The 16,919-nt window shown below is 34.9% G+C and overlaps 1 protein-coding gene across 3 annotated transcripts in view; it reads right to left on the bottom strand.

Annotated features, from left to right (window-relative positions):
• Positions 1–16,919, bottom strand: part of CNST (consortin, connexin sorting protein) — a 124,322-nt gene that overhangs the window by 64,423 nt on the left and 42,980 nt on the right. The window contains exon 2 of one of the 3 annotated variants that reach the window (XM_059068078.2): positions 8,058–8,483. The exons of 1 other annotated variant lie outside the window; for it this stretch is intronic. In XM_059068078.2, the coding sequence (XP_058924061.1) occupies positions 8,058–8,433 (376 nt within the window). In that variant the 5' untranslated portion in view covers positions 8,434–8,483. Of the gene's footprint in view, positions 1–8,057; positions 8,484–16,919 lie in introns of those variants that run through there. One more of the 3 variants, XM_059068111.2, reaches the window with a different exon arrangement.

The raw sequence follows: 16,919 nt of genomic DNA, 5'->3' as shown, positions 1-16,919 counted from the left end.
GCCTTGGTAAATTTAAGAAAACTGACATCGTATCAAGTATCTTTTCTGACCACAACGCTATGAGACTAGATATCAATTACAGGAAAAGATCTGTAAAAAATACAAATGCATGGAGGCTAAACAATACACTACTTAATAACGAAGTGATCACTGAAGAAATCAAAGAGGAAATCAAAAAAATACCTAGATACAAATGACAATGGAGACACAACGACCCAAAACCTATGGGATGCAGCAAAAGCAGTTCTAAGAGGGAAGTTTATAGCAATAAAATCCTACCTTAAGAAACAGGAATCATTTCAAATAAACAACCTAACCTTGCACCTAAAGCAATTAGAGAATGAAGAACAAAAAACCCCCAAATTTAGCAGAAGGAAAGAAACCATAAAGATCAGATCAGAAATAAATGAAAAGGAAATGAAGGAAACGATAGCAAAGATCAATAAAACCAAAAGCTGGTTCTTTGAGAAGATAAACAAAATTGATAAACCATTAGCTGGACTCATCAAGAAAAAAAGGGAGAAGGCTCAAATCAATAGAATTAGAAATGAAAAAGGAGAAGTAACAACAGACACTGCAGAAATACAAGAGATTATGAGAGGTTACTACAAACAACTCTATGCCAATAAAATGGACAACCTGGAAAAAAATGGACAAATTCTTAGAAATACACAACCTGCCGAGACTGAACTAGGAAGAAATAGAAAATATGAACAGACCAGTCACAAACACTGAAATTGAAACTGTGATTAAAAATCTTCCAACAAACAAAAGCCCAGGACCAGATGGTCTCATAGGCGAATTCTATCAAACATTTAGAGAAGGGCTAACACCTATCCTTCTCAAACTCTTCCAGAAGATAGCACAGGGAGGAACACTCCCAAACTCATTCTATGAGGCCACCATAACCCTGATACCAAAACCAGACAAAAACGTCACAAAGAAAGAAAACTACAGGCCAATGTTACTGATGAACACAGATGAAAAAATCCTCAACAAAATACTAGCAAACAGAATCCAACAGGACATTAAAAGGATCATACACCATGATCAAGTGCGGTTTATCCCAGGAGTGCAAGGATTCTTCAATATACGCAAATGAATCAACGTGATACACCATATGAACAAACAGAAAGAAAAACCATATGATCATCTCAATAGATGCAGAGAAAGCTTTTGACAAAATTCAACACCCATTTATGATAAAAACCCTGCAGAAAGTAGGCATAGAGGGAACTTTCCTCAACATAATAAAGGCCATATATGACAAACCCACAGCCAGCATTGTTCTCAATGGTGAAAAACTGAAAGGATTTCCACTAAGATCAGGAACAAGACAAGGTTGCCCACTCTCACCACTCTTATTCAACATAGTTTTGGAAGTTCTAGCCACAGCAATCAGAGAAGAAAAAGAAATAAAACGAATCCAAATTGGAAAAGAAGAAGTAAAGCTGTCACTGTTTGCAGATGACATGATACTATACATAAAGAATCCTAAGGATGCTACCAGAAAACTACTAGAGCTAATCAATGAATTTGGTAAAGTAGCAGGATACAAAATTAATGCACAGAAATCTCTGGCATTCATATACACTAATGATGAAAAATCTGAGAGTGAAATTAAGAAAACACTCCCATTTACCATTGCAACAAAAAGAATACAATATCTAGGAATAAACCTACCTAAGGAGACAAAAGACCTGTATGCAGAAAATTATGACATTGATGAAAGAAATTAAAGTTGATACAAATAGGTGGAGAAACATACCATGTCCTTGGATTGGAAGAATCAACATTGTGAAAATGACTCTACTACCCAAAGCAGTCTACAGATTCAATGCAATCCCTATCAAACTACCAATGGCATTTTTCACAGAACTAGAACAAAAAATTTCACAAATTGTATGGAAACATAAAAGACTCTGAATAGCCAAAGCAATCTTGAGAAAGAAAAACGGAGCTGGAGGAATCAGGCTCCCTGACTTCACACTATACTACATAGCTACAATAATCAAGACAGTATGGTACTGGCACAAAAACAGAAATATAGATCAATGGAACAAGATAGAAAGCCCAGAGATAAACCCACGCACATATTTTCACCTTACCTTTAATAAAGGAGGCAATAATATACAATGGAAGAAAGACAGCCTCTTCAATAAGTGGTGCTGGGAAAACTGGACAGCTACATGTAAAAGAATAAAATTGGAATACTCCCTAACACCACACACAAAATTAAACTCAAAATGGTTAAAAGACCTAAATGTAAGGCCAGACATTATCAAACTCTTAGAGGAAAACACAGGCAGAACACTCTATGACATAAATCACAGCAAGATCCTTTTTGACCCACCTCCTAGAGAAATGGAAATAAAAACAAAAATAAACAAATGGGACCTAGTGAAACTTAAAAGCTTTTGCACAGCAAAGGATACCATAAAGAAGACCAAAAGACAACACTCAGAAAGGGAGAAAATATTTGCAAATGAAGCAACGGAAAAGGGATTAATATCCAAAATTTATAAGCAACTCAGGCAGCTCAATAACAAAAAAACAAACAACCCAATCCAAAAATGGGCAGAAGACCTAAATAGACATTTCTCCAAAGAAGATACACAGATTGCCAACTAACACATGAAAGAATGCTCAACATCATTAATCATTAGAGAAATGCAAATCAAAACTACAATGAGATATCATCTCACACCGGTCAGAATGGCCATCAACAAAAACTCTAGAAATAATAAATGCTGGAGAGGGTGTGGAGAAAAGGGAACACTCTTGCACTGCTGATGGGAATGTAAATTGATACAGCCACTATGGAGAACAGTATGGAGGTTCCTTAAAAAACTACAAATAGAACTACCATACGATCCCGCAATCCCACTACTGGGCATATACCCTGAGAAAACCATAATTCAAAAAGTCATGTACCAAAATGTTCATTGCATCTCTATTTACAATAGCCAGGACATGGAAGCAACCTAAATGTCCATCAACAGATGAATGGATAAAGAAGATGTGGCACATATATACAATGGAATATTACTCAGCCACAAAAAGAAATGAAACTGAGTTATTTGTAATGAGGTGGATAGACCTGGAGTCTGTCATACAGAGTGAAGTAAGTCAGAAGGAGAAAAACAAATACCATATGCTAACACTATATATGAAATCTAAGAAAAAAAATGTCATGAAGAGATTAGTGGTAGGACAGGAATAAAACACAGACCTACTAGAGCATGGACTTGAGGATATGGGGAGGGGGAAGGGTAAGCTGGGACAAAGTGAGAGAGTGGCATGGACATATTTACACTACCAAATGTAAAACAGATAGCTAGTGGGAAGCTGCCGCATAGCACAGGGAGATCACCTCTGTGCTTTGTGACCACCTAGAGGGGTGGGATAGGGAGGGTGGGAGTGAGGGAGATGCAAGAGGGAAAAGATATGGGAACATATGTATATGTTTAACTGATTCACTTTGTTGTAAAGCAGAAACTAACACACCATTGTAAAACAGTTATACTCCAATAAAGATGTTAAAAAAAATTACAGTGATTGAAATGAAAACTCACTAAGGGGATTCAACATCAGACTTGAGCAAGCAGGAAAAAGAATCAGTGAACTTAGTAAGATGTTAAAGAAAAAATGTTGCCTGCCATACCAGTAAACAAAGGATGTTGCAGCCATCAAGCCATCACAGTACAGCTGCCCAGAAGGTGAACCCTGAGGGAACTCAGGATAGAAAGAGGATGCCCACCCTCTAACAGTCAGCCTCTGCAGCCATGCCAGTGATGCAGGCAGAGGAGACTCAGGATAAGAAAGCACAGGATACTGGCCCTAGAAAGCTGAGGTGTATATCAAAGGAATGATTTCAATGAGCCCAGACTCTTGCATCTTCCCATTCATAGAAAAGCGCTAAATTCATTAACTTGAGATGTCTGGTTTTCTCTAGTTAACGGTGATCTTTTGATGTTCCAACTACCTGGCCTTTGTTGCAAAAACTCCTACGTATCCTGGCTCAGTTCTGTCGCCAAATAAAACTTAATTCTCAACTTTTAGGGTGTGCTTTTTTTTTTTTTTTCAGTTGACAAAGATAACTATCTTATCAGACAACAATGCCCAATCTAGAAAACAGTGCTACCACTTGGAATGTCTACTAAGTGCTTCATTTTATCCTTAGCCATTAATTTATAAGAAGCAAGGTTGAGAGAAGTCAGGTCGTTTGCCTTAGGTCACAGGGCAGCTTGACTGTGGCTTGAGCTCCTAACCACAGACTTGTGCTGCTCCCTCTAAAGGCAGAGGCTGCCACCTGAGGGCACAGGAGGAGAATGTACCATGCAAAGCAAATGGTAATTATGTTATCATTACATAAGATATCCCTTTGACCCCAGGTCAGGGCAGAAGGAAGCTGGCTCATTTTCAACTTTATCTCTCATAATACTAGTACGTATTGTTGAGGAAAAGGAAGGAATATTTCCTTTTAACTGCTTAAATGTGTTTAGCCAACAATTGAAGATATTTAAATGTTGAGCACTCTTCTCTCTGTTTTCATGGCACTAACTTGAACCTTTGAGAGAGGAAATTTTGGAAGGAAAAAAAAGGAACAAAGCACATAGAGTCTAGCATAGGAACTACATAACCATGTATTAAAATTTATTTCTGATCCATTTTCCAAACTTATGGCCAAGATATACATGAGCATATGCAGGTGATTTGAGGAATTTAGTTATGCAATGGCTCAAAGAATCATAATATGAAATTATAGCAACGAAGGCATTTTTTTCAATGTTAATATAAAGAAGGAAAGACATCAAAATAGCCACAACTTTATTTTAGGCAGCGTCTTGAAAATTACTATTAATATCTCAGGACTGTTTTGGGGGACTCAAACAAGGATGAAAGACCACTACTTTCACTAGCTAAATCACTCATGTTTTAAGTGTTTTAGTAGTAATGTGCCATTATAGCAGACTCTGACATATAAATATTCAAAAGATTATCCTTATTTTCTTCTCATATGCCACAAAGGGCACTTTTCTTGAGTGGAAAGAACAGCACTTCTTACAGCTTATTTGCTTTGCTGAGCCCTTAAAGAAGCAGAGTTCTAATTATTCGTTAGGAAATTTAATGAGCCACACTAAGCCAGTGTCTAGCTCTACAAGCTAACCTGATTATTTAAGCACCTCTGCCTCCAGCCAGACTGTCCTGAACTCAAAAACCATTATTTATTTTCTCCTTTCATATAAAAGGCTCACTTAGTTAGGATACACATTTGTCTGAGTATCCTAAACTCAATATTTAGATTTTATATACAGATCTGAAAAAGCATTTCAAGAAATGAACTTCACTAAACTCCAAGGGAATTTAACAAACACATGCGCATGAAAGCTCCAATAGGCTTCTTAAGGGCAGAGTCTGAGAAATGAGGAGTGACTGGTGATAGGTAAGGGATTTCTTTTTGTGGTGATGAAAATGTTCTAAAACTGACTGTGGTAATGATTGCACGGCTTTGTGAATATATTAAAAATCACTGAATTGCTGTATACTTTAAATGTATGAATGAATTATATAGTATGTGAATTACATATCTCAATCAAGCTGTTAAAAATTTATTGATTTCAACTATACTTCAATAAAAAATTTTCAAATATTATTGATTCATTTTCATTCATTTTTAGGACATTTACCTAAAGCTACACCAGATTTAACCACAGTGAAAACTTGATGTAACGCAGCTTGAAACCCTGCTCCATTCTCTTAAGAAAAAAAAAAAGTCTTCTAACATAATGACAACTGGACTTTTCCTGGGGACAAGTTCCAGGTTTTAGCAGGTTTACAGAAATGCTGCTTCCAGAAAACCAGTAAATAATGATGTCCCCTAATACTACTGCTCCAATTTTTTTCCCCCTAGTACTAGCTTTTGGATACATGAAAAATTATTCAAATTAAACTAGGTAAGCATAATAGTGAATAAATTCACCTTAATGTATGTTTCAGAGGGCATCCACCTACAAAAAACTTATTTCTGGTTTGGAATGGAATATCATGTTTTATATGTCATTTCATTTCACATTTCAGAAGCTACTCTATTATTAGAAAAGTACTCATCTGCTAATTTTGTGAAACTTTACTTAGGATCTTAGAATTAAATAGTAAAGAGTAAATATACCAACAGATCTCTAATCATAAACTCTGTGCATTTCTGGTTTTGACATGAAGAATGGATTAGCAAGAAACAAGATGGGAGACATCTTTAGGGAGCTTTTGCAGTACTCCAGCTAAAGATGATTAAAAACAAAAATGTACCAATATACCGCTTACACATGAAAAACTCTATAGATACACTGGAGGTGAATCACCAAATTTTAATTGAGTTTAGACTATACCATTTCTATTCAGAAATCTGAGAAATTCACAACTCAGAAAGGAGTTTTATAAATATATGTAGATGGACATCATAATTACACACATGAGGAAACTAAAGTACAAATGGTTAAGTCTCACCAAGTGACCCAGAACCAGAAGTAAGATTTGAACTTAGGTTGTACAACTCCTAATTCAGTTTTCTTACACTCTTAAACTCATTTTATTAAAGATATATAAAATAATTTTTAAAATAATCTGTATAATAAAGGCTGTCCCTAACTTTTATAAATCATATATTTCAAATGCATAAGGGGACAGTAATTTTACACATATCTGCTCACTGATAATCACTAAATAACTTGAAATTATATAATCACACCTAGGGTAACTGGAATAGGTCATGAAAGAATAAAAGGAGCCATGAATCTTGAAGCTATGACTGACCCTTATATATATGCAACTAGGTCTCAGTTCTTAAAAACATCACTAGATCAGATTAGAAAGGAACAGTCAAATAGCACTTGAATTATGGTTACTGAATAAATCAATTTATATACAGATAGCACTATATTTGTATCATCTGTTTACACTTAGTTCTTTTAAGAAAATGCTTTCATTTCTCGTCAAAATTTTTCTTAATTTGCTTTAAGTCTACTAAGGAAAAGCAAAGGAAAAGGGATCCGTTAATTGGAAAGCCAAATGAGTTTAATGAGTTACATTAAAAAATTATCAAATTGCCCAACTGAATAAACAAGGATTGATTTGTAGAAACCGGGAAGTTTCATTATTTTACTCCAAAGAAACAAATACAAATAAAAAATAGGATATGGACAGACTGGCTATGTTTCTAATCAGCCAAAGAAGCAGAAGAGAGGAGACACTCCATTTTGTTCACTAGAGCAGCTGCTAGTGTGGGTAAAGTGGTGCTACACTAAAGAGTCCCAGTCTAGGGTGTCGAGAACTCTTTAGAGCCAAATGGTTTTGATCAAAAATAACCAGAGGCTGCCTTTTCCCAAGGGTGCCCTGTGATTCAGGCAAAAAAGTCCATAGCTCCAAATTTTAACTGCCAAATTATAAGCCAGATGAGAAATACTCTGATTTACTTTGTAACCAAAGTAATATAAAGCTAGATGTCTTTTTCAACATTGTTAGATGATGTATATTAATACATGTTAATGTTTACCACTCACCTACTAAGTGAGATGGAAAGATCCTATAAAGAGGTTGAGTAAGATTGTACTAGCCCATAAACTCACAGGGTAGAAATCAAAGCCAAAGTGATGAAAGAAGGAAACTTTTAAGGTTGATATTGGTAGAAAATGGTCTAATATATAAAGGAAGGAGGCTATATATATATATATATATATATATATATATATATATATTTAAAGCACGTAGTGAGAAGACAGGTACAAAGAATGTCAATTTCAGCACATTTATTACATCAGAATGCTGGGAACAGCCATAAAGAAGTGGTTAAATACTTTATGGTACACCCATATAATGGAACACTATAGAGACATATATCACATGCACGGAATACCACACAGATGTATCTGTATGTGCTATCACAGAACTAGCTCTGGAATATATTAAGAGAAGAAAAGCAAGAAGCAGGACAATACACACAGTATGGGATGGGAAGACTTTATTCTTAAACAATAGTATGAATAATTTTTTAAAAATACCTTGTGGTATCTTCTTAACAGTGCCTTTTTTGCTTCTTGAACTTTTTCCAGGTATTTTTTGGTCCTTTCTCAAGAAGGCCTGTGCATCTTTGGGGCCTTCACAAGCAGTGTTTTCCAAGTTCTCACCTGCAGCCACCTCACAGCTTGATGTGCAGCTTTCATTATTGTTGAGACTGTCTGGCTCAAACACTTCAGGTTTGCCCATTGCACTGTCAATGCTGGTCAGAAGCTCATGCCCATCCCCATCAAGTTGATTTTCATTTTCATCTGATGCAGAGTGCAAGCATGTTACAGTATTTTCCATGCCATCACCAGGATGACATCCATCTTGTGGTTCTATCTGCAGATTATATGTAGGAGTTTCGCTGTCATCCATTAGAGCATCTTTTGTTGAACCATTTAAGTTTCATTAAAGTCCTTCAATGTCTACAATGACAAAAAGAAAAAACATTCATTTTTTAAACTCTGGATTTTCAGTGATCTTTGATTTTCCTCTTCTTGGGTTGTTTTACTGTAAGTAGGGAAGAGAGAAATGACTAAGGCTCATTCCTACTACTTCTATCGCACTTACAAGCCTTCCCCACCTCACCTAGCTCTTGCTTGAATACAATGGTTCTAAACCCTGGCTGCATGTTTACTGCCTACGGAGCTTGTCAAATTTCTATCACAGACCTCTGAAATCTAAATCTCTGGGGATCGAGCCCAAACACTGATATATTTTTTGAAGTTCTCTAGATTATTCTAATGTGCATCACGTTGGGACCACTGCCTTGAAGAAAGAAATTAATGGTTAAATAAGGTTGTCTGCTAAAACCAATCACTCATGTTACCCCAGACACTTAACAGACAAGTGAAAGTTGTTATATGGCCAAACAGCAGCAATATTTACAAATGAAAACATTTAAAAATAGTTTTAAAATAAATTTTTAAAAAAGTATACGGGGGAAAATTCAGGTAGCATATATTTATACTATATTCTCATTATATCCTTCCTAAAAATAAGCCCTGAAAAGTACCTTAGAATTGTCAACAGATTCCTTTTATACAATTAAAAAAAAAAAAAAGGGCCATGATTAACTCTAGGCTTAGAGTTGGAAAAAAATCTCAATCTACTCCAAGAATCCTTCTAACATTTTAATGATATACAAAATAGATTTTAAGCCTTGTATCAGTCACGTTTTACCCCGTCTTCTCATCCAAAAGTATATAACATTTTAAGAAAAATCATGCCAGCCAGATTTAGATATTTTTATGCTTGCCAAGTATTACTTTGGATTTGAATGAAATATAATATTTCAGCAATTTTGAGAAAAACTCAGTGATAAAGAATTTTGAAAATTTTTCAAACTAATAAATAGAAATGTTTATTTGCTCTTTAGAAAGTCAGTAAATACATATATTAAATAAATATATATTTAAGTAAAGTAAAATTTTTTAAAAAACAGGAAAACAAAGTATAAAACAAAACATGAGCTCTATACTGACTGTATCACATGCTTTCAACTATTTTGCAACTGGAATACTTTATTTGATTCAGACATAAAAGTACTGCTTGTCAAGTATAAAAATATCTAAAGATGGCTGGTATCATTTTCCTTAAAATATATACTATATAGCTCCACTAAGAGATATGTAATATGAAAAGTAAAATGATTTAACTTGACTAGAATAACTTAGTTTAGACCTAAATGAATTCTAACTAGAGTATAATTTTTAATTGAAAAGTAATTTTTTAAATTAATTAATTAATTAATTAAATTTATTTTTGGCTACATTGGGTCTTTGTTGCTGCGTGCAGGCTTTCTCTAGTTGCGGCGAGCAGGGGCTACTCTTCGTTGCGGTGTGCAGGCTTCTCATTGCGGTGGGCTCTCTTGTTGCGGAGTGTGGGCTCTAGGCGCATGGGCTTCAGTAGTTGTGGCACACAGGCTCAGTAGTTGTGGCTCATGGGCTCGAGAGTGCTGGCTCAGTAGTTGCGGCACACAGGCTTAGTTGCTCCATGGCATGTGAGATCTTCCCAGATCAGGGCTCGAACCCGTGTCCCCTGCATTGGCAGGAGGATTCTTAACCACTGTGCCACCAGGAAAGTCCCAGTAATTATTATTTTAATAAAGTGTCTTCAAGATCTCTATCATGAGAGAATCCAAATTCAAATGAGACTTTAAAAGTGCATGTGGCTAATATGGTGGAAACAACCCAAATGTCCACTGACGGATGAAGAGAGAAGCAAAATGTGATATATTCACGCAATGGAATATTATTCTGACATAAAAAGGAATGAAGCTCTGATACATGCCACAACATGGATGATCCTTGAAAACATTAAGCCAGACACAAATGGATAAATACTGTATGATTCCACTTATGTGTAATTTTATAATAGGCAAATTCATAGAAATAGAAACTAGAATAGAGGGGCTGAGGGCAGGGGAGGGAGTTACAGCTTAATGGTTACAGAGATTTTGCTTAGGGTGATGGAAAAGATCTGGAAAGAGACAGGGGTGATGGCATAACAGTGTCAATGTAATCAATGCCACTGAATTGTATACTTAAAAATGGTTAAAATGGCATATTTTCTGTCACATATTTTTTATCACAATAAAAACAGTGAAAATTTTATGTGGATATGTAGGAAAAATGTCAGTCCATAAAACTGGCAACAGCCTCAGTTGTTTTCTAATTTAAATAACCAAATAATTTTCTAGCATGTATTTGCAGTTGAAAATATAAAAGTTTTACTTTTATCTGAAAGAGACACAGAGATCTCATGCCAAGGAGGAAGGAAGAAAGCAATCTACAGAGCCCCAAACAATAAGAGTCGCCTCTTGTTGAGTCTCTGTCATGTATTAGAAGCCGTGCCAGGCACTTCACATACCTTATTTCTAATCCTCCAAACAAGCCTACATGGGAGGTGTTCATACTCTGTTTTAGATGAAGACTCTGAGGCTTGGAGAGGCAAAAGTAACTTGTTTAAAATCATATTCTTGGAAAGAAGTGGAACTGGATCTGAAACCAGGTCTTCCTGATTTGAATCCTGTGCAGTTCAGCATAATAGCTGAGAACACAGGCAGACCAAGGGTCAAATTCTGGCTCTGCCATTTAACAAACTGTGTGGTGACCTAAGGCAAGTTACCTAGCATCTCCAAGCTTTAATTTTCTCTTTGTGAAAATGGAGAACTGTAATGCCTACCTCGAAGAGTAATTTGTGAGGCTTAGACAATACGGCAGGTAAAGCAGTTAGCCGAGTACTTGGCCCACAGTAAATGCTCAAGAAAAGTTTGCCATTATTACTGCCCAAGAAATCTTACAGATTGGTCTTAAACACCAGTAGGTTTATTCAAGCAGGTCTGTAGCCTTACTGAAGGTTCAGAAACAGAGCTTTTCTAGATCTCCTAGAAATAATTAGGTTCCTGATGATAGACTAATGTTAACCAGAATCATTTGAGAATGCAGAAGTATTAATTTATGATAGGGATATCTCAGCAAGTTCCTGGAATATTTAATGGTCTGTTCTGTGCACCATTTCAGATGATGAGGATGTCTAGAAATTAGTGATTAAGGGATTTCCCTGGTGGTCCAGTGGGTAAGACTCCACGCTCCCAATGCAGGGAGCCCGGGTTCCATCTCTGGTCAGGGAACCAGATCTCACATGCATGCTGCAACTAAGAGTCCAAATGCTGCAATGAAGAAGCCCGCATGCCACAACTAAACATGCCGCAATGAAGACCCCATGTGTTGCAACTAAGACCCGGCCCAGCCAAATAAATAAATAAATATTTAAGAAAAAGAAAAATAAGAAATTAGTGATTAAGGCTCCTCGGTGAGTATAAAATTACAGATCACACTTCGCAACTTTAATGAGTATCATGTAACAGTTAAACCCTTCAGACCAATACTCTTATTCAATTCTCACAATTACTCTAGCAGATAGGTAATTTTTAGTCCTATTATACTAATGAAGAAACCAAGTCTCGTATCTCATCAAGGGTCAGCGAATAAGTTCAGAAATAGAACATGGATCAGTTGTGATCTTGAGGCCGTACTATTAACAATTAGGCTTTATGGACAATTGGGTAAAAGTATCAATAACTTAAAGAATATTTCACGCCAGCTGTGGTATACCTCAGTGAAGAATCTCTACCCTACAACAGAAGACACATCTCTAATAAACAGGAAGTTCAAGTTCCTGGAAGTTCTCTCTTTCCCTGGGAATTGCTAGATCCAAACAATATACAATTTCTAAAACAGTCCACCTTCTTCTGTTGAGAACTTTATTTTTAAAAGACATACTAATATATTATTTATGTTAAATATCTGTTACCAGTAAAGTAGGTCTTCCTTTCTTTGGGCCTCAGGACATTTTGCCTCCTATTATTTTGTGATGATGTAATTAGTTTAATTCTCAAAATGCTACTTTGTAAACTACTTTCTAATACTAATACTTATAGGTTTGAATCTCCTGTAATTATTCTTAATAGACACTGACCAATTCTTCATGGCTTGGCTCAAAAGTCACTCCAATTTGTCTTCCCTGACTTCTCCATTCCAAAAGACATAATGTATTCCTCTACAGCACTCTGTACCACGCATAGAGTCCCTCCCAAATACAACTCTCTGCACTGTAGATATTTGCATATGTGTCCTACCGGATTTAAGCCATTTGAATACCCATAACCCAGCCACAGATAATTTTTATTCTTCACAATGTCTAGCTCTGGGCCTTATACTTAATATATATATGAAGGAGTAGAGGGCTTATTTTTCTACAGTTTCTGTCTTCAAAGGAGAAAGGCACATGGATTTCTATACACTCCTCTGCCCCTACTCTGAAAGGTAAAGGAACCTATTACACGATATTTGGCTTCTATCTGCATTTCTAACACATTTCAATTGGAACACTTTAACTTAAGCAGTAGAATAATATTCTTATTGGGATTTCAAATTAGTACAGGTCTACTGCTTTTGGAAACAGTTATAAGAAAATACTATTTTTGGAAACAGTTATAAACAAATACTATTTTTGTTTCTTCTTCCTCCTCTTTCTTTTCCTTCAATGCTATAACAACAGCATTTTAAAAGGTTCATCTTCATGTACACCTGTATCTCGCTATATGAAAGCACCCAGGCAAGAGAAAAATCACAGGGAGAAAGAAGCCCCAGTTGATACACAGTATTTTAAAATATGCCCTAACATTATATGGGACCTGGAGGTTAGAAGTACAGTAGAAAAGACATTCTAAGTTATTTGTTATATCTAAACTGTATGTCTATTCTATAAGAGTCCCTATGGCTGTACCAATTCTCACAAAAGAAACAGCAGGGGCTTCCCTGGTGCCGCAGTGGTTAAGAATCTGCCTGCCAATGCAGGGGACACAGGTTCGAGCCCTGATCTGGGAAGATCCCACATGCTGAGGAGCAACTAAGCCTGTGTGCCACAACTACTGAACCCACATGCCACAACTACTGAAGCCTGCACACCTACAGCCCGTGTTCCACATCAAGAGAAGCCACCGTGATGAGAAGCGTGCACACCTCAAGGAAGAGTAGACCCTGCTCACCACCACTAGAGAAAGCCTGCGTGCAGCAATGAAAACCCAACACAGCCAAAAAATAAAATAAATAATTTTTTTTAAAAAAGAAAGGAAAAGAACAGCGACACAGTACAATCACTGCACAGCAATGACTCGAGCATATTTTGCCTTTCAAAAGCATGATAGTAAGCGCTGCCCAAGTTTCCAGCCTCTTGTGGCAAAATAGCATACCAAATATGTACATTGTATAAAAGTTATTTGACATGTTGACTCAGTATGCTGAAGAATTTCAAGCAAACTATTCAAGCTGAAGAATTTCAAGCAAACTATTCAAGTAAGGCTTATACAAAAGTTGAAAAACAAAACTTTGAGGAAGAACATTCAAATATAATAAAGTAACACACTAACAAAGAGAAATCTACATTTTGTCAAAAAAATAATCTCACTCTCAGGTATGATTTGACTTCATTTTTGATAAACCTTAATGCATTATCTGGTGAGATTAAACATCAGGTGTTACTGAAATTAAAAAATTAATTTATAGGAATGGTTAAATATATAATATTACTCAATTATTTTATTAAAATGCTTTAAGAAGATTCTGAGTGCCATTTTTCTGTAATCCAAGTAAATTAGGCCTAAATACTATACTTTTACCTTCGAAAGAAGCCAAGATTCTTCTTAAGAATTATGATGCAACCCCAAGTTTAAATTTGATGACTTATAGTCAAACCAAAATTTAGAAGAAGACAGTTACCAAATAATGTATTCTATTAACCCTAAATTCAAATCTGGCTACTCACAGTTAACTCAGAATTGAGGAAGAAAGTCACCACACTCTTATGTTGTGTTTATGGTGGTAACTACATATCACTTTACATTTTGTCATCTTACTCACTTGACGTGTTCCAATACTACTTATATCTCATTGCTAAATCTATAGTTTTCTGTGATTAATGCTTTGTTTAGACATATGTACCTGTAGGCAATATTCAGTATACCAGCAATAAAAATCATGCCCCAGAAGAATGATTCTCAAAACTTCTGCAGCCCAAAATAAACAATTCATTTTTCACTGAAATCATGTACATACAAAATACATATACATAACTGAAACAAAGATTTCTCAAAACTAAACACACATGAAGCACTCTGATACAGTCTCCATTCTATTCAATACTATTTCTTATATTCTTTAAATGCTGATCAAGGTCTACTAGGTAGATTTCATACCTCACTAATGAGCACTGACCACAGCAATAAGGCAGTTTCTAGGAATAAACAGTCTCATCCGAAGGACCACCAACTGAGCACTAGAGAAGTGTGTAATTATCTCCAAATTTTTTTCTGAAAATGATGCAGATCATATGAAACTCAGACATAAATTTCACTTAACATGTTATCCCCAAAATCTCAATAAAATAATTTTTGCTAATTTATATCATTCACCTCACATTAAAATTTAGCTAAAATACTATGCTTGATTCAGGGTCCCTTAGTTGATATCTTTGGTTGTCAGCTATATTCTATTACTGTGCTAACCAATATGGTAGCCACTAACCACATATGGCTCCTGAGTACTTAAAATATGAACAGTGAGACTAAGGAACTGAATTTTTACTTTAATTTTAATTAATTTAAATTCTAAAACATATTGATTCAGTTATTGAAAAACTTATACATGTTTGAAACAAATTGGGTATGTGAACCTGCTTTTTCACCTAAATTTTGGGAAATTTAAATATAGATCAAGCATTTCCAACAAAAAATGTGTCCAAATTGAGATGTGCTATATTTGTAAATAAACACCATATTTCAAACACTTATTAGGAATAGAAAGAATGTAAAAATAATAGGCCTTTAATAATTTTAAATATTGATTACAAGTTAAAATAATATTTTGATCTAAGGGATTAAACAAACTCTATTATTAAAATTAATCTCATCTTTTAAAACCCTTTTATAATGTGGTTACTAGAAAACAAAATTCTATATATGGCTCACATTCTATTTCTATTAGATAATGTTGCTCTCCATTATACTGCTTTGATAGTGCCACTGTAGCCAAAATCCTGGCTCATAGTGAATCACTCCATTAAAGATTCTTTCTTGCTAATACTAGTTAGGCTGTTGACATTTCCTGGGTATAGACATTATTATTCCTATAATTAAATAAGGTAAACACCTAATGAAAGAAACAGATACTAAAAGTTTTAAAAATTAATTTGTAAGTACTTGTTTATATCCTATTTTCAGGATCAAGTCCTCCCCCTCTTTGGGTACTTTGCCATATTCAAATTATTCCTGGCACTTCAGAAATGTTGAATGGTAATTATAACTAGTAAAATGGCCTTATAGAAATCTTTTAAAATAGTTTAATTTCTATATAATAGTATGTACAAAAGTAAGCCAGATTGTTTTAGTATTTCTTTAATAAGAATAAAAAACACAACTTCACAATAAGGAATTTACTCTTAATTTTAAAAAGGTCATAGAAAACTTATGTCTTAAGGAGGAGAAAAATATAACAAAGTATATAGATGCAAACTATTACATATAGACTGGATCAACAACAAGGTCCTACTGTATAGGGAACTATACTACTATATACTACAGGGAACTGTATTAAATATCCTGAGATAAACCATAATAGAAAAGAATATGAAAAGAATAAAATATTAACTCTGTGGAACTAACTGAAAAAAATGCTTGTGTTGCTACTATAATTTCATATGCTGTGATTTGCCCACCCTTTATCTTCAAGTGATACAGAAGTTGTTAATTTCTAGGAGCATTTGAGTCATAAAGTCAGTACAAAATTTATAATTAATGATTGTTAAATGAAAAAATTGTATAAAAATAAAATAGAATATAAAAAAGAATGTATATATGTATATAACTGAGTGACTTTGCTATATAGTAGAAATTAACACATTGTAAATCAACTATACTTCAATAAAAAAAATTTTTAATAATAAAAATGCAATAAAGTATGTAACACAACTACAAGAATACAAAAAAGAAAAACAAGAAAAATAATCAATTACTGTAAAATGTGAAGGTAATGATTCTAAGGGAGAATACAACAAACATGGATTTTATTTATGCAGAGAAAGTACTCTTAAAATATAAAGGAATTCACAAACCATGTGACTCATAAACCCAAAACAACCTTGGGGCTGGTAAGTTGAATAAAAGAAAGCATAATTTGTTTCATTTTCTTCAATCCTCCCTTTCATAATGGGCCTCAGTTCAAGATAGCTTACACATCAACAAAGACTTTGAGTTCAAAATCCATTACATAAATGGAAATGACATGTCAAAAGCCTCAGTG

The sequence above is a fragment of the Kogia breviceps genome, chromosome 1, assembly GCF_026419965.1.
Source record: "Kogia breviceps isolate mKogBre1 chromosome 1, mKogBre1 haplotype 1, whole genome shotgun sequence".
NCBI classification, from domain to species: Eukaryota; Metazoa; Chordata; class Mammalia; order Artiodactyla; family Physeteridae; genus Kogia; species Kogia breviceps.
The sequence above is the reverse complement of the archived record's forward strand: the minus strand, read 5'-3'. Positions and strand labels throughout refer to the sequence as shown.